The 19,152-nt window shown below is 43.1% G+C and overlaps 1 protein-coding gene across 1 annotated transcript in view; it reads left to right on the top strand.

The window, feature by feature from the left end:
• The first annotated feature begins 6,839 nt into the window (after positions 1-6,839).
• Dyrk4 (dual specificity tyrosine phosphorylation regulated kinase 4) overlaps positions 6,840-19,152 on the top strand; it is a 33,390-nt gene continuing 21,077 nt past the window's right edge. Inside the window, exon 1 of the mRNA XM_055609449.1 lies at positions 6,840-6,926. Coding sequence (XP_055465424.1) covers positions 6,840-6,926 — 87 coding nt within the window. The remainder of the gene's footprint in view (positions 6,927-19,152) is intronic.

Here is a 19,152-nt window from a genome sequence, read left to right as displayed (position 1 = left end):
CTCCCTTCTCTAAAGTAGTTTTCCAGCCCCATCCATTGTCTTTCATATTGCGCGATCTTTCTTTAGTGCTGAATAAAATTCCAGCGTGTGTGTGTGCCACATCTTTATCCTCTCATCTGCTGATGGACACTGCTGGCTTTATTTCCTTGCTGCGGTGAAAAGAACAGTAGCAAACACAGCTTTCTGTTAGTCACCTGCACCCCTGTCGGCCCAGGTGCCCAAGTGCAGCTCCAGGATTCCAAGTCCACTCACCTTCACATCCGGGCGCCGTCCGGTTTCCCAAAGCTGCTCTTCCGTCTGCCCCGTTCTTCCTCTCACACGTCCCTCTTCACTCCCTCCCTTGCTAATTCATGGCGTTACTGACACAGCACCTCCCAAATAAAGCCAGCCACGAACAGGATGTGGAGGCATACGCCTCCAATCCCAGTGGAGGAGGCTGCATCAGCACCAGTTCAAGGTCAGCCTGCTCTTCATAGTGAGTTCCAGGCCAACCGGGGCTACCTAGGGAAACTCCGTGTTAATTGAGTCAGCATCAACAGCCCCCTGCTTACAGCCCACACAAATACACTGCAGACTGTTCTTCACTGACTGCTTCAGGTACTTGCTTGCTAAATGGCTAAGGACTTGAACACTCAAACTCAACTCTGCTTCTCAGTCTCCCCTCCTTGCAGCAGAGCCCTTCAAGACAAGCCACTGTCACTTATAATTCCATATGGTACTTTCCGAAACTTGGTAGAGACTAAATGCTCACAAGGCTTTTGTCTACTTCCACATAGTGTTTCTGAAGGGGCTTGGAAATTTTCCAGTCTGGGCGATCCAACCAACTTTAATCTTGGAGTTCTGGAATTTCACTCACATCTTGGCTTATCCGTGAACTGGGGCAAGAGAAAATGAGGTTGGGAGAGCTTTGTTCTTTTGGCTTCTGTGAAAGATGGCTTGGGCCTTGACTGGGCTAAGCCTGTTCATCTCAGAGTCACAAAAAGGGCTTGAGCTGTTTCTACGGCAACGGGAGGAGGGTGTGGCCCTCCATGCGCTGGGCTGAGGGCTCCTCCTAAACCTCTGCAGCGTCCCTGTCTGTGACAGCCTGATGCTGCTGCTCCTCCCACTTCCTGCCCTCACCGGGACAGAGTAAGCACCAGGGAGAAGAGGCTTGTGATGGGCGCAAACCCTGGGCCAGCTAGGGCTGGGTCCTCGTGGGGCAAGTGGAGAGGGGGAAGGGAAGTACGAGCAAGGGCTGGGCCGGGTGCGCGAAGGAGAGCAATTTTAGGCCTTACCAGCTGAGCGCCCATGGGCATCTGACTCTCCTACTGATGGAACCGTGTGTTAGGGACTCCAGCTGAGCGCTGGAAGGGAGGCGGTGGGATTCTGATTCCTGCAACGGGGGGCATGAAGCCTTTCTTTTTCCACTTTGTCCCTGTCACTGCACATGGGTGTCATTGTCTCACGCACACATAAACACACACACTCACTCACTCACTCCTCGCTCACACTACAGACAGAGAACACGCAAAAACACACAGCTCAGCCCTTTGCACACAAGACTGTCCTGAGGAAGTGGGTGTATCATGTGTGGAGATCAACTTTCCTCACTGGTGCTTGCCTGCACTGCAGGAAAATCCCCAATACTGGCTATATTGTTTATTTTAAAGGTGGTGGTTACACACCCTCTGAGCATTTACAGTCAGAAATATTCAGGTCACATGGGGCTTAGGAAAATTTATTCTTTCGGATACGTTTTTGTTTGTTTGTTTTGTTTAAATCAGCTTCCTCCATCTTAACTGACACTTTGGATGTAGGATTCAAAACTGGAAACATCTCATGTTTTCATATTCAACTCCTTTGTCTTGAATTAGGGTGAGAAAGGGGTGGTGGAATTCTAAGGAATCTTCAGACATGGCCCGTGCCTGTAATCTCAGAGTCAAGAGGCTGAGAAGCAGGGGGACGGGGAGTTAAGTTTGAGACCAGCCTGGTCAACACAGCAACATAGCAAGTGTTGGACCAGCCTGGGCTACAGAGGGAGATTCTGAGCCATGCCTTACTGGTTCTGGGATTTAAGCCTTCTTTATGTCAGTCTTTACCCAAGAAAATGGAAACCCGAAGGCATATCTCACAGTATGCCAACCATTCCTCTGACTTTGCCCTCTCCAACTCCATATTGCCTGAGTTAAGTGCATGCTTCTCAAATGTGGAGGATTCTGGGGCAGTGAATTATGGTTTAAGCTGACCCTAACCCCGTGAAAGTTTGGTGTGACCAGCTAAAAAGGTAAAAAAAAAAAGGCTAGTGTGGGCTGTTTTTGTCAAATCACTAGGACCATTAAAGGGATCTAACAGACATTGGCTGACCTAGTGATGACAAGAACACAATACTACTGGAAATGGTAGCCATATAAGGAGAGATCATTGAAGAAGGAGAAAACAGAGTAAAATAACTACAGTGCAATATCAACCTGTTATTTGTGTGGTATGCTCTATCATGGGAGGAGACGTTTGGGCAAAATCCCCACAGGGTGTCCGGGGTGGAGTAGGCACAGAGAAGAAATCTAAGTTTTCTATGTTCTGAAAACTCAAGAATTCTTGAACAGAAAGTAGGATAAATTTGTTCTTTGTGCTTTTCTGAAGATAGCAAGGAGCAGTGGGAAGGATCTCTTGTGCAATATCAATTGCCCTCCCCACAAATAGTCGACAAGCACCCTCCATATGTAAATTAACAGCCGAACATGAAGTGGATTATTGGGGAAAACCTCGCTGTCTCAGGAACACTCCAGCACTGGCAGGTGATTGTCTGGGAGATTAAAAGCTCTTGTTCTAGATGAGAGGGGAGAGGGGAGAGGGTTTCCCAAAACCTCCAGCCCTTATGATTAGATCACTGGACCATTACAGATTCAAGGACTCGTATAGAATGTCTGAAGAGTTGAGTTCGCTTTGTCAGGAGTGTCACTTAAGTACATTAGACAATCAGCTTCCTTTTTGAAGAAATGCAAGGAGAGTCAGTGTAAGCCTATTCTACTGTAACCCTAAATCTGTCACTTTAACCCTATTCTACCACCATATCTGCCCTAAAGACAACCTCAAGGTCATAAAGATCAAGCCACTGTCGACTGTGGTAAAAATAACAAAATGACAACAGGCAACCTCAAGAGACATGTTTTCCTTTTAGACATCAGTGTCCCTTATACATAGATACATATGTTTAAAATATCACACAACAGGAACTTGACATCTTTGTGGCTTCCAGATTCCAAACTTCTTGATAACAAGGAATCCATGGAATCCATTTTTTATTATTTTTCCTTCATACATAGCACAGTGGTTAGTACTTCGTTGATGCTCTAAGTTCTTTTATGAATTAATCTAAACTGAGGCACATCACCATGCTCAACCTCATGAGGAACTAAAATCACAAACAAACCAACAGGACAGCTCACCACACATAGTTCTACAAGACTCAGGATCAAGAACAGACAAAAATTTAAACACCTTTCTAGGAAAATTAAGTGACACTAAAGTTGTGACAAAGGTAGTTCACATAGGGAAGTGTCGCTAAATCCAGGAGGAAAAAAAGTATTGTGGGGAGAGAAGGAATTCTGATCTGTATGTGAAAGAATGTGAATCTTCACTTTAGATTCATTTTTCACAAGGATCATTACTCCAGCTCTGAGCTGTTTATTATCTTTAACCATTCCTGTAATAAAAGGTAAAGGAAATATTAAGTAATTTAAATTCATTTCCTCTGCAACCCACTGCAGTTTTTGTGCACTGTATGTTGATAGGCACCTAGGACCTTGTAATGTGTTCTACCACTGAGCTGCACCCCTAGCCCTCACAACATATTCTCAAGATTTAAAAAGCATTTGCAAGTTTTTGAGTCAGGCTTAAGTGTTATTGCTCGAAGCCAGATAATGCATAAATGAAAACAGAATCTGTGGTAAACACAGAATTGTTCAAGGACGACAAATTAGGAATAATTCACAGCACTCCAGTGTGTGTGTCTGTCTGTGTGTGTGTGTGTGTGTGTGTGTGTGTGTGTGTTCAGCCTGACGGTGTTTTGTAGGATTAGAATTAAAATTGCTAGAAGGGCCTTGAGAATTCATCTGGTCTGGTCTCATCTGTTTACAGATGAGGGAATGGAGCAGAGAGAAGACCAAGTGGTTCACTGGATTCTTGGCAGCTTGCTGATGCGGCTCCAAGGTCCTTCAGCATCATGTGCAGGCATTGGTCTGACTCTACCTTCATCTGCCAGGGAAGGGAAAGAGAAGAAAAAGTCCCAGCTGTATGAATGATGTATTTTGCAGCATCCACTTTCCTTGTGAAGTAGACAAAGGAGGATGTGGTACAGGGCCTTGACAAGAGAAGCTTTATTTCTCCCCAGTGTTGAGAGCTGACCAATGCTACATCCAGTTGAAAGCCATCTCTCAGTTTATTTCCTAGTCCAAATGTCCCCTGTGTCCCTGCCTTGGCTGAGCCCCTCTGTTTCTCAATAAGTTCACGGAATGGCTTCTTAACCAGGTTCCTCCAAGCAGTGCCCCATGGCATTGCCATGAAATGGTTTTAAAACACAGAGCGATCATGTCAGTCCAGGTGTAAAGAGACCACACAGACCATAAGACTAACCTGGGCTATGTGAACCTTCACCTACATAGCCCTTCAGGATGTCTCAGGACTGCTTGAAACTCCCGGAAAAGACAGCAAATGTTCCTTCATACTTTGGTCTCTGTGTGCCTTGCTCATCTGCCCTTGACTCTGTCTTCTATGCTTGTTCTTCAAGGATGTTCTACTGTGTTCTTCTGGAAGCCTGCCTCTGCTCTCCCAGCTAGACCTCTCACCACTGTCATGGGCTCCATTTAAATCCAACATAACTCAAACACCAGGTCAATGCAGGTGATAAAAAATGTATTGTAATCAAGCCACTACTGATCAATCATGACTGCAGAACAGAGTTGGGAGCTGAACTATGACCCTGAAAGGATATTGTATAGCATATTTAAAGAATGAAACCATAAAACAAGGGGGAGCAGGATGGGCTGTAGCATTGTTCAACCATGTTTTTATATTAGGGGTTGAACAACAGAGTTTCCATCAATCAGGATAGGAGTTGGTCCCTGGGCCTAAGAACATGAACTTAGTTGACCTTGTCAGCAAGATGGAGAAATTGTCCTTGAGATGGCTGGACTCAGACAACTATCTCCTTACAAACTGTCCCCGAGTTGTCTGGACTCAGAAAACTATTTCCCTAGGGCCTGGGACCTTGAACTTAATTCCTTTCTATGATTAAATAGAGCTTGAAAATAAAACGGTAGTACTTAGAATAAGCTTCTTTTGCTTGTTCCCAAAATTGCCAAGAGAGTGCCTGTGCACTCTGCACACACTGCTGACATTATTTGTTCCATCTCCTCTCCTGCACCAAGAGTTTGCCTTAGGGGCAAAGAGTATAGCTAGATTTTCGGTAGAACTTCCTCAGCAAATGTTTCTACAAAATATAGAAGAAAGAAGGAAACTAATGATAACAGAGAATCAATTTGTTTTTTGCTGACTTTCACATAGTTTATTCCTATTATTATTATCATTATTATTGCTATTATTATCATCATGTGCACAGTATGTGTATGTGTGCGTATGTGTCCTGTAGCTAGAAACAATGACGTGATCCTGTTGTCCCAGCTGCTTGAGAGACTGAAGAGAATTATTTGAGTCAGTGTTATTTGTGCTGTGTGTTGAGACCCCCTAGCATATTTGAGGCTGGCCTTAAACTTGCCATCTTTCTATTCTATCCCCCAAGTTCCAGGATAACAAGCACATATACCATGATGCTTAGCAAAGATGGCATACTTAAGAAATTTTTTCTCAACTCTCCATTTCTACTCCTTGAAGGGAGGTTTTTGTTTTTGTTTGTTTGTTTTGTTTTAACACTTCTCTTCTTCTAGCTTCTATTGGATGCCTGTATTGAGATGTTAACACTGTAATTTTATTAGACAAATATGGAACCCTATTGCATACAGTTCTGCTGGTTTTACTCAGTTTGCATAGGAAGGCCAACCTCATTTTAAAACTATCAGATTTCATAAAGCATTCACGTCACATTTTAAACTTCCCATTGGCTAGGGAAAATGAGATCTTGTTTTCTGATATATAATTCCTCAATAAATGTGTGCCTGGCTTGTCTTCAATTCTGTGAATAATTGAAAAAAAACCATGGTGTTGCCATTACTGATTGGCGATAATGTCTGCAAAAGCTAACAACTATAATGACTTCGCACTGAACCCCATTCTGGCCCCGTTTCTTGTATTTTTCAAATTCCATTTGCTCTTGCCAGAGCTGGTGGCTGCAGAGGAACATCAGGGGACAAAATTTCAAGAGTACTCCACAGCTAACAAGAACTGAAAATGTCCCCAGAGTCCCCTATGACTTGCCTTCCACTAACATAGCACAACTCTGTTTAGATTCCATAACCATGTATAAGTTCTTTTATCTTGTAGCAAGTTAGTTATTCACCGAGTTGTGTTGTGAATGAGGATGGCACAAGAACGGTGACAGGACATCAGCTTTCCCTCTTTCTTTTTCCCAAGTATGATGGCCTTTATTTGTATTTTATCCATATTTCCACCTTGCTATTGTTGCTTTACCACCACCACCACCATTACCACCGTTACCACCACCATCACTCTCACCACCACCACTACCTCCTCCTCCACCATCTTTGAGACAGGGTCTTTCTATGTAGCTCAGAGTAGCCTAGAACTTGAGATCCTCTTTCCTTAGATCTAGTGCTGGCATTACAGACATATCCTTCCATGCCCAGAACCAACTTTTTATTTTTCGCTCTCTCTCCTGCAGGATTCCAATGGATGCGAACAAGTCAAGGAAATGCAGTTTGACAACCTTCCCAATTTTGAAAGCAAGGAAGAAGCAAAGCTTCACCTCTGTGAAGGTAAGCGTCATGGAGTCCCAAGTGAGGAGCAGGGATATCTCCAGGAAGACGTGGAGATCCCTCCTAGACCCAGGGAGAGTCTCCCACCCAAGCACCTCAAGGATAGTATGGGGTTGAAGGTGTGGAGGACCCAGATGATTGGTGAAGCCAGTGCTGACTTTCCTTGTTGCTATGATAAAATATTGCAACTATGCAACTTGAGGGGAAAGAAAGGGTCTTGCTTTGGCTCACAGTCGGAAGGTGCAATGCAGTGCACCATGATAGGGAACACATGATGACAAGAGCAGAAGGTGCCTGTTCACATTGCATCTGAAGTCCCAAAACAGAGATGAGTGTTGGTGTCCTGCTCACTTCCTCTTCTCTATTCAGTCCAGGACTGAAACCCATGGAGCGAGTCCACCCACATTCAGAGTGGGTCTTTCCAGTGGAAGCTCTCCGGAAGCACCCTCCCAGCCATATGCAGAGATTGAATCCTATCAGTTTGACAGTCAGGATTACCCATCCTGGTGGACTCAAAGGGAAAAGCAGCCAGGCCTGTGAGGCCTCCATTAAACAGGTGACTTGCATTGGAGAAGCTGCCGTCCAATGATGTATCCACAGTTGCTGCTTCTCCCTTCTGTCTCCCTGGGTCTACCTCAGGACATTCGAGATCATTTCCAGAAAATAAGTTCTTTTCCGTGATAAAGACATAATAATTTTTTTTTTCCTCAACCTCAAAATCTAATGAAAGGCACAGCACAGAAGTTAGGCTAGGGTGTGGTTAACCGTGTTTGCTGTCTATGAAGTAAGTAAAGGGGAGATTCTTCAATTGGTGTACCACTCGGTGTGTTCAAAATAATACATCGTTGAAGATCTTTTCTTAGGATGATTTTTTTTTTTTTTTTTTTTTAGAAAACGTTAGCCCAAAGCAGTCAGGTACGAAGGCCTGAAGTACACCCCTGCATCCATGGTTACAGGCTCCAGCATTAGCAACATATGTGGTGGCTCCCGTGATGCCTTGACACCTCCCTAAACTTAGGATTCTATGTCACCTTCTCTGAGCAGCGTTCCTGATTGTGTTCCCCAGAACCCCAGGATTATAACTCAAAAAAAAAAAAAAAAAAGGATCTGGCCTGGCTTGGTGGCACTACCCTGTATTTCCAGTGATTGGGAGGAGGAAATGTTGGGCTTGGATTTCTGAATCATGTTGACGCTGTAAAGACTTAGGGAGTCCTTGGCAATGAATTGGGTGCATTTTGCTTTATTAAATAAGAATGAGCAATTGAGGGGCAGGGGCAGTTTGAGGAGACGCATGAGTATCAAATCAATGAGAGGCAGTCTTATCCAAAGAAATACTCATTGCCACTTGACTGGTCTAAGAAGGCCACAGTAGATTTCAAAACCACACTGTGGGAACATCTGTGAGGGAGCCCAGAGAGAATTAACTAAGGTTGGAAGACCCCTTCCTGAGTGTGGGTGACTTCCAACACGTCTTCTGCTTTCCATGGGTACTGCATGCATATGATACACACACATACATGCAGGGAAAACACCCACAAAAATAAAATACTAAAATAATTCTTAAAATACCTTGATTGGATTGGGAGGGGATTAAAAAAATCACTGGTCTTGTTGGCACATGCCCATGATCCCAGCAAACGTGGGGTGAAGGCAGAAAGACATCCTGACAAAGACATCTTCAGCTGCATCATGAGGTTGACGCCGTGGGATCCTCTCTCAGAAAACAATATGGTTTGGATTTCACCCGTCTTGAGACAACATCATGGTTGGCTCTCTAGCAAGAGGGGGTTTCACAGTGCCTCCATTCTTTGCTAACACATTATAAAGTGTCAGAGCCATCTGCCACTGACAGAGCTTCTCATCCTTGATGGTAGTGGAGGTCCCAGGCTTTCTGCTGAGTTGGAGGATCAAAGAACTCACTGAGGAGCCCATCCACGAACTTCAGGAAAATGTTCCGTGTTAGCTTATCTGGAATGCAGGCAAAGGGAATGGATACCCGCTCGATGCCGTTCCTGTGAGCTGGCTGCCGGGGTTTGCCTGTTTTTTTCTGAGTCTTTGGTGTATCTGGTTTATGAGACTTGAAGAGCTCCATGGCCCCAAAGGGTCAGGTTAGACCTTATCAGGAAGGAGAGCAGCCAGAGCAAAGGTATTGTTAATTTACAATATGATTTTAGAATCTCCTTGATCGCTCAAATACAGATGTGATGAAGTAAGGCTAGAACTGGGCTAAACAAACAATTTCTGTTTTCAGCATCCAAAGCACAGGTACTTGTCAGGTTCCTGCTTTTAAGTCTTTTAAACTATTCAGTTATTGTCAATTCCTTAGGCCTTCCCTCCCTGCCCTTGTTTGTTTGTTTACTATCTATCTCACTCTTTAAAGTGGGACTGCCCAATATGTCACTACTGGCCATTTGAGGCCTTGGAGCTCTTGCTTCAAATTCATAATGAGGATGTGAAATACATTGCTAGTCTTGAAGACCTGGTCACCCCTCATAAAATATTATTTTTTTAATTAGGTAGATTTTATAGCATATTAATGAAAGCAACAAGAAAACTTATGAGATAATTTTATATTGATTCATTTGAAATAATACCACTTATCTTTCATTTGCAAATGTGGGTATTCAGAAAGTATTGCACTTCTTTGTTTTCCCTGTTTCACAAGGGACATATGGCAGGCAACACAGGTTTCCTCTGTTGGACCAGTGCTGGATGCTGGAACAAGGACACTTACTGGCACAGACTGGCAATGGAGTATATTTGTTCACCTGTGTCCTCTACAACTCTCTATTGTCTACTCATATCCAAAATTGTTCTAAGGGTTGGATATATTTTTAAAGGTGCATGTTCTGACTCGTGACAGCACCCTGGAGGCTGGTTTAGGAGGACAGCCTCAATTTTGAAGCCAGCTTGGACTACATAGTGAGTCCCAGACCAGCATAGGCTACAGAATAAGATACCCTAAAACAACAACAACAAAACCCAACAACAAAAGCCACAAGACGGAAAAACAAAACAGACCAGCAAGTCTGTATAATTTTTAAACCCAAGATCCTTCAGATAAAGACCAGAGGTCTGGTCAAAAGTACATGCTGAGAGTGGCATTGGAGACCTATAGTGGATAGACGTGTGTGCCACACAGCAAAGCTGGACTCATCTGACAAAATTGGACAGCTACTTTGTGCTCCAGGCGGTTTTGACTGGCATTTCTAACTTTTGCAATGGCAAATGTTTGGGATGGTGTTTTTCTTCAGGACTTTTGGATGCTGATGAGACAGAATGGACCATACAATCAACTGTGTCTGGGGAGGTCTCTCAGGGTTATGGATGCTTTGTTAAAAAAAAAAAAAAGTTCTTTTTGGACTGGAGAGATAACTTGACAGCTAAGGACACTTAATGCTATTGCAAAGTACCCAAGTTTAAGCTGCCTGTAATCTAGCTTCAGGGAATCTGGCACCTATGTTCTCTGACTATGCATGCACACAGTTCTCATGCAAGTATGTAGGCATGCGCACACACAAATTTAAAAAAAAAATCTTTAAATAAAGATTTAAAAATTCTTTTCTATTTTGTAGACACAACTGTCTACTTAAATGCCAGGTATGGTGGCACACACCTGTAATTCTAACACAAGGTAGGTGGAGACAGGAGGATCAGGAGTTCAAGGTCATACTCAGCTACAGAAAGAGTTGAAAGCCAGCCTGGGCTGCATGACACCCTGTTTCTAAATCAATAAACAAACAAATAGATGAATACATATTCCCCAAGAAATGAATCATTGACGGTTTCTTGTGCTGCTGGACTCGTGTTAATGGTTTCTTGTAATACTAACTCTGACAGTATTAATGAGTGATATTAATTAATTAATGAGGTATTAATGAGAGCACGAACGCTCTGGTTGGCAGATCCTGGCCATATGCTCCCGACTTCCACCCTCTATGTTTAATAGAAAGTACCTCTTCATGAAAGACAGGAACTGAGCTTCATATGGTGGAAGGAAGTACCCAAGACGCACCCATTTTTGTCTCATCAGCATTCTGCATCCAAAAAGCCTCAGGGAAGATTACCAAACCAACCGCTTGCTGCTGCAAAGAGTTAGAAACTCTCATCAAAACTGAGTGGAGCGCAGAGGTTTCGCTTGTCAGTTGACTCTCGATTTGTCATGTGGCACACTGGTACCAAGGGGGATCCATTCCTATTTCCAGCACAAACAAAAAGGTTCAGGGGAAGTGCTTTTCATGACCACAGAACACTTAAACGCATCCATTAGAGTGGATAGGTGGTGCAAACCAGGCATAGTCTGCTGCCCAGTGGTACCTGTGGAGAAGACTTGGCATCCTGAAAGAGAACACTTACATCTTTTTTTACTCTCTCCCAGGGCCCCACTCTTCCTCCTGAGGTCTACGTGACTAGTAGTTCCTCTGCCTTTATTCCCACAGCCACCCTACTTTAGAGAAAGAACAAAGGTTTCAGATTGCCAAAATTGCTGGGAAAAGGATGTTAACACGAGCTGGCATGAGAGAGTGAACCTCTGAGTGCTGGAATTCAGCAGAGTGAATACATGTTTCTTAGGATATCATCTCTAGGCTCTGAGACAAGCATGTTCCCAGGGAGAATAATGAGTCCTTAGAAATGCATTTGTGGCTTTGGCTTTTCTTATTTTCCCTTCATATTTACATTCTTCCCCATTTCACAGAAGAGGAAACTGAGACACAGAAGGATTAAACAAGATATCTAAAGCCAGTGTGCTAATAAAAGCTGCAATCAGGACTAAGGATTTGGTCTGTAATTCACGAATGGTTTTTAAAAATCACGTTCATCATAATGCATATTAAAAATCTATTCTAAAATGTAAACTATGGAAAAAAATACAATGATCTTCCCACATATCCAGCACAGTGTAAGAAGTCCCTTGTGTGTCCCTTTCCATTTCATTCCATCCCATCCATTGTCCTCCTTGCAGCCATCAGTCTCTTGAGTTTGGCATCTGTTATCCAATTGCTACGTTGTAAGTCTCATCCTGTTGCATGCTCACATATGTCTCCTGTCGAAGATGCATTTTCTAGACTATTTATCCAGAAATGGGCATCCTGGGTGATGAGATTTGAGGACTCTGAACTTAAGCAGATTTTGCAAAATTGTCTCCCAGCTCTGGTGTCAATATGCTTAGCCCCTGGCGCTGCACACACATTTCATCTCCCCACTGTGCTGATCAGTTTATACCCTGTGGGTGTTCCATCTGCAGACTGTGTAACTAAGCGACAGTTTGATTACGCTTAACTTGCACTTGGATGATCGCATTAATGAAAGTTGAACCTCCTCTCATCTGTTCATTGGCCATTTGTGTCCTCTTCTGGATAATACTGTCTTTATTCCTTAAGTTTTTCTTCAGTGTTACCTTACCGAGTATAGAATATTTCAGAACATATAAAATAGGTCTACTAGGCTCTTGGCAGTTGCAAATGTCCTCTCCAAGTTTGTTGGTCTGAGGTCGTCACATACCTACTATTCATACAGGAGTACTATTCATACATACAGATCTATAAAAAATGAAGGACAAAGGTCCCCCATCACCTATGCACTTATGGTAGTCTAGGTGCTATACTGTAAGTTATTATCAACCAAAGGCCATAGTTTATATGTGAGTTTGCTCTTTATATTGTGCAAAAAAAGCGCGACAGTGCATAATGTCATGTATTTATAATCAGAATATAACACAGGAAAGATTCATTGGCTTAAAAATTTCCCATTCTTTGCTATTCAACTATCCTATGACACCCCTACCCTCCATTTTTCTCATGTCAATTGTTTTACCTTTTCTAGAATATCGTATAGTTACAATTCTAACATGCAGCCTCTTCAAATGGATTCTTCATTTAGCAGTAAAAGTGCTTTTCACTGTTTGTGGCTTAATATAATTTTATTTTATTAATAACTAATACATCATTATGTGGATGTAACATCTTGCTTATTCACCATTTAAGGGACATTTTGATGACCTTTTATTTTTCAGAAGTTATGAATAATGCTGCTGTGAGACATTCATATGCAAATTTTTGTATGGACAGAAGTTTTCAATTTATTTCGGTAAATCCCAAGAGCATGTGTAGTGGATTGTAGGTTAAGGCTACAATTAGCTGTTTTCCAAAGCAGCCAGACTGTCTCCCAAAGCAGCTATAGTATTTTGCCTTTCCAGCAGTAATGAATGAGAATTCCTGTACTGTCACCTCCTTCTTCACATTTGATATTGTCAATGTTTGGGAGTACAGTCACCCAAAAATCTGTATAGTGCTAATAGATTCACATTCATAATTGGCTAATGAATTATGTCATCAAGCATCTACCTATGTTTATTTGATGTCTGTATATTTTTAATTTTGAGACAGACTTCAAAGTCCATGTACTATTAATCTCCAGTACTATTATTCTTCCTTAAATGTATTATTTTATTTATTTAATTGTGTATGTGTTGGGGGATGAGTGAGAGTTTGTTCCAACCATGTGTGAAGGTCAGAGGATGACGGGTAGGAGTCAGTTTTCTTTATCCATGTGGGTCCTAGGGTCCAAACTCAGGTCATCAGTCATGGCTGAAAGGACCTTAACCCACTGGAGCCATCTCACCAGCCATGTTATGAATCCTTAAAAACCAGTCACTGATGGATTCTTTTAGAAACCATCCTACCAGAGCCAAAACTGACCTCAGTGCTGTGAGAGAAAAATAGTGCTCTTCTGGCATAGACTACACTGGAGAGCTGGGTGTGAACAAGCAAATAGATGGGCTCTCGTTGCAGTAAAGGCAAGTTTCTCTGGCCGCTCAGAGACCGGCTCCGCTGATGTAGCAGCTAGCCATAACAGCACTACAGGCCATAGAAACAGGGCTCATTAGCATTTGTTTCTGGGTGATAATGTCCACTGGAGTTGTCCAAGGGGGCCACATGTGAGGTAGAAGGGAGCGCTTCAGGCAGAAGTAACATAAACAAGGTCATGGCATAAACTCAAACCAACAGAACACAGTATTAAAAATGATTCCCTTTAACACTTCCATGGTACACATAGCTCTATGTTACAGAAACAGTGTTTCATGCAACAGTTCATAGCTAATTGCTTTCTGCGACCATATCCAGATATCACCAGAATGAAAACATGAGTTCATTTTTATTTATTTACTTAAAAGATTTATTTATTTATTTGTATTATTAGCTTGTATGTATGTACACATCTGATGCCCAAGGAGGCCAGAAAAGGGGTCTAATCCCCTGGAACTAGAGCTATAGATAGTTGTAAGCTGCCATGTGGCTGAGAATCAAAGCCGGGTTTTCTGAAAGTGCTTTTGCCTGCTTCAGCCTCCTGAATTTCATTTTAATTTGAGAGTTTTGGAGGGGGAAATATTTTGTATTTCCTTGTCACTCTGCTTAGTAGAAGAGCATAAAAAGGTCAGAAGTAGCAGCATAACTCTGTAAAAAGATATGAGGGGGCTTTTGTTCTAGACCCAAGTTTGTCACAGTTGTGTGTGTGTGTGTGTGTGTGTGTGTGTGTGTGTGTTTGTTTTCCTTGAATATCTTACTTGGATAATCTTGGATTCTCTTTCTTCTTGTGTAAAACAAGGCTATTCTGCAACATATTCCCTAAGACTGGCCCTGGTATCATGATGATCGGAGCTACACTAATGAAGCCATAGGAGAGGTGTCTCCCCCAATGCCAGGCACCACGAGAAGTAGGCAATGACTTCAGGTGTCTGGGCTTCCAGGCCTGAGTTCCTGCTCTTATCTCAAGTATGGCCAGGGGCTAGTCGACAGGTCTCCTGGGAGGACACTGCGTCCATGACATGAGGAACTGCTGTTCCCCTGTGGACAGTAACAGTCATTCCACTAATGGGTCTCCAGAGGCCAACCTTGCCAGTGGGGAGGACCCAGGAGGCAGTTCCTTATTGCCTAGACATTCTGGGCTTCCTCATGTACAGCAAAGGGGCTTTCAGCTGAGACTCTTAGCTAGACGTGGCAGAAAGACAGAAACCTTGATTAGCCAAGATCTACAGCTAGTGACATAGCGTAGTCCCTCAACCGGGTTGCAGGGTCAAGACGCCTTCCCCTTTCCCAGCTCGTCCGTCATCCATTTAAATTGTGTTCCATATCAATTCCCTAATGATCTTTCTTCTCTTGTTGTATCACACTCCCTCCTTACATGAAGCATCTGTTTTGAACTCTTGGTTTTTCTGGCCTCTGGGAGAGGGTTGTGGAGGCTCTAGGGAGGTTTTTTTTTGAGAGAGAGAGAGAGAGAGAAGAGAGAGAGAGAGAGGAAGAAGAGGAGGAAGAGGAGCCAACTAAGAAAACAGACAAATAGCCTTTAGGAATGACTAAGGCAAGGTTGTTTGATGGTGGCCTTCTGAACAAGCTAGGTGGCCTAGGCACAGTGGACCAGGGGACCCAATGCCTGCCTACAGCCTAGATGCTTTCTTCCCCAGACTTCACAGATGAGGACGTCCAAGGCTCATTCTGAGGTAATAAGACCAGGAGACACATCTTGGGATCCTGTTGGACTAGCTCTAAGTGGGGAAGAGAGCCATTATCCTTTAGCTCTTAGAGTGGTCCTTGTAAACTGCACAGGGCTTTTCATCCGAGTTGGACAAGGATGTGCATGTACCCTTGGGACCTAGTGTGATGAAAATGTAAGCCAGAAGGGAGAGGACAGAATGTCACTGGTAGAGGACAATGGAGTAGTACTGAGGATTTCACCCTTCTGTGAGCCCTGTGTGGTTCTGGGGATTCCCATTCTTTTACATCCCTCCTTCATTCTGACAAAGAGGTTCCATGATCAGCTCATGTGACTCACATGGAAATGGACACCCCGCTGTTTGGACTGTTGTTTGGACCCAGCTTTCTAGGACTTGGCTTCCTAACGTGGGCCACTTTTTATCTAGTCTCCCAGCCCCTTAATCTGCATTCAAGGGAGATTCATTTATTGGAAACGAAGCAGTGAGGGACCAAAAGACAATGCTTATTTCTTTATTTTAAGTTTATGAGTGCTCTATCTGCACATCGAGCCTGTATGCCAAAGAGAGCATTGAATCCCATTATACATGGCTGTGAACCATCATGTGGTTTCCAGGAATTGAACCAAGGACCTCTGAAAGAGCAGCCAGTGCTCTTAACCACTGAGCCATTTCTCCAGCCTCCACAATGCTTATTTCTGCTGAGGCGTTATTTCTGTTAAGTTCTCTTAGGGACAAAGGAAGTGTGTGTGTGTGTGTGTGTGTGTGTGTGTGTGTGTGTACTCATCTATGTACCTACGCCTATACAGAAGTATTTGTGTGTAGCCATCTGTATGTATGTTAAATTAAACATGAGTTCTTCTGTGTCCAATCCTAGTCAATTATAATGGGATGCTGATGTTGATGGATCCTGACTGATCTATAAGCTTCCAGCCCAACAATAAGAAACCTGCCATCTCCCTCCTGTCACCGTTTTCAGTACCAGTGCATGTGTTTGTCAGAATCTGATTGTTACCTCCCAGAAATTTTGTTTTGTTTTATTCTTTTTTTCGAGCATTATGATCCTTTAACATTATAATAAACATTATGATCCTTTAAGTTTGTGGCCACATTTGGTGTCTGTCATCTAGGATGTCTGCATTCTTAGCGTTTCCAGTTTCAGGGGAAATGAGCATGACCACGCTGGGCTCTTTCCAGCAAAGGGAAATGATTTCCAGTTGGCAGTCTCAGTGTGAGCAAGGCACCAGTCTTAGCATGTTACACATGTTACTGTATTTCTCACCACATCCCTCTGAGGATTTTACTGATCCCGTCCTCATATCACACGAGGAATAACTAATAACTGTCCAAATTCAGTGATTAGTGAAGTTATTGAATTAAAACTTCCAGCAGGTATGCTCATGAATGCTTGTGATTTTAAAATAAAAATAAGGAAAAGACAGGGGGAAGAGGGAGGGAGAGCTTATTTCCAATTCTTCATGTCTATGAGTATTATTTTATTCCATATCTCTGCTAAAGAGGTCTCTCTGAGACTCTGCTCATATGGTATAAACTGCCAGTGGTTCATAGTTACCCATAGGACAAAGACCAAGTTTCTTAGCTCATCTTTCAGGCCAGGCTACAGATTACCCAACACGGGCAATAAAGACCACTGTTATGTACAGGTTACAATCGCTTCATCCCATAGCATATTTTTTCCTCCTTCACAACTTCCATGTTGTCCAACTCTCTCTCTCTGCTCCCCAGGCTTGTAGCCCTTACACTGACGCCTCCCTAGGTGAAGGCCTGATTGCCCACACCCTTTGTCTGATAGCCTGAGTTGCATATCCTTAATATAATTACCATTGATCTGTCAGTCTTTCCGTTGCATTCTCAAGGCCAGCTTGTTGATATAGATGGTCATTTTGTGAGTTTTAACCAAAAACATAGGATTCTTTCACTTTTAAAATTAATGTTTAGTATTTCTTCAGACACCAGTACCCATGCAATGGACAGACAAATCCTGAATTTAGCACACATTAGCAGATTAACACCTGTAGTCTGAGATCACGGCCATTCTCTGTGTATGCCCCTCTCCTTCAGTCCTCTTCCAAAGTATAGGAGCTCACAGTTGACTCTTGAATCAGTCCCCATCAACACAGCTCTGAGGAGGCCCTAACTAGAGGATAGTAAATTCAGGTATCATACCCAACTGCCAAATTTTACAGAGGGGGGTTCTGTCTACTATTTTAATTTTTACTTAAAATTTAATCCTATCCCTTATAATAACAACCACAAAATTCAGATTCATTGCCCACCCTAGCTCCCAAAGAATGACATGGGGACCTAATTTTTTCTCTTTAATTTTTTTTATTTATTACAGTTTATTCATTTTGTATCCCAGATGTAGCCCCTCCTTCATCCCCTCCTCCCTCCCTCTTCTCCCATTCCCCTTCCCCAGTCCATTGATAGGGAAGGTCCTCCTCTCCTTCCATCTAACCCTAGCCTATCAGGTTTCACCAGGACTGGCTGTATTGTCTTCCTCTGTAGCCTGGTAAGGCTGCTCCTCCTATCAGGGAGGTGATCAAAGAGCCAGCCACTCAGTTCATGTCAGAGACAGCCCCTGTTCCCCTTACTAGGGAACCCACTTGGAGACTGAGCTGCCATGGGCTACATCTGTGCAGGGGTTTTGGGTTATCTGAATGCATGGTCCTTGGTTGGATTATCAGTCTCAGAAAAGACCTCTAGGCCCAGATGTTTTGGTTCTGTTGCTCTCCTTGAGACCTACTATTTTTATTAAAAGCTTCAGGCACTGTACCTGGGCATATCTGAGCTATTCTAACCTGACTATACTGGCCTGGCCTACTTCCCGGCCACCTGGCCTGTTACCTGTCATCTTAGTGTCATTCTGGCATCTCCTTGTTCATCCATGTCCTCATGGTAATCTCCCAGTCCCCACCTGAGAACCTCTTCACTGGGTTCTGAAATCTAGCCTAATCCTCTTCTGCCCAGCTATTGGCTGTTCAGCCCTTTATTTAACCAACTAGAAGGTGATGGAGAACAATGTTTACAACATACAGGAGGTGCTTCCAAATAATGTCAATTCCGAAGTCAGGACCACAGCCAGATCACCAGATCTCTGAGTACAGAAACCAGCCTTTGAATACACAGCGCATGCAAAACAAACAAACAAACAAACAAAAATCTCACAACAGTTCACTGTTGTAACAGTTTCTCAATGGCATGAATGCCCGGTCACTGGGTCAGCTTCTATCTGTGTGTAGCACACAGTGAAGTTGCATACCTCCATGGTGGGCTTGCTTAACCCTTGGTGCACCCTGTTCCAGGATTTGATTTTTTTTTCTCCTCAATCCTTTCTAGATGTGAACTCTCTTTTAGTCAGATCATTGGCATTAAGACTGGTCACCTAGATTCTGGAAGGTTCCACTGAGTGACCTTTCAACACATTGATGGTAAAGACAGTTCTGGGCAAGGCTACAAGTGTTTTGTTATCTAATGAGCAAGAACAGCTTGGGTTTTATTCCAGGGATTCCAGATAATATTTTGTTGATGAAAAAGTTGTACCGACAGCTTTGTTTCTTAAGATAAGATCTTGCTTTATAGTCAGGCTGTCCTAGAACTCATAACCCTCTTGTCTCAGTTATCCCAGTGTGGTTCTTTCTTTCTTTCTTTCTTTCTTTCTTTCTTTCTTTCTTTCTTTCTTTCTTTCTTTCTTTCTTTCTTTCTTTCTTTCTTTCT

Source organism: Psammomys obesus, unplaced genomic scaffold (assembly GCF_907164565.1).
Source record: "Psammomys obesus unplaced genomic scaffold, mPsaObe1.curated_primary_1811, whole genome shotgun sequence".
Taxonomy (NCBI): domain Eukaryota; kingdom Metazoa; phylum Chordata; class Mammalia; order Rodentia; family Muridae; genus Psammomys; species Psammomys obesus.
This window is presented reverse-complemented; position numbering and strand designations above follow the sequence as displayed.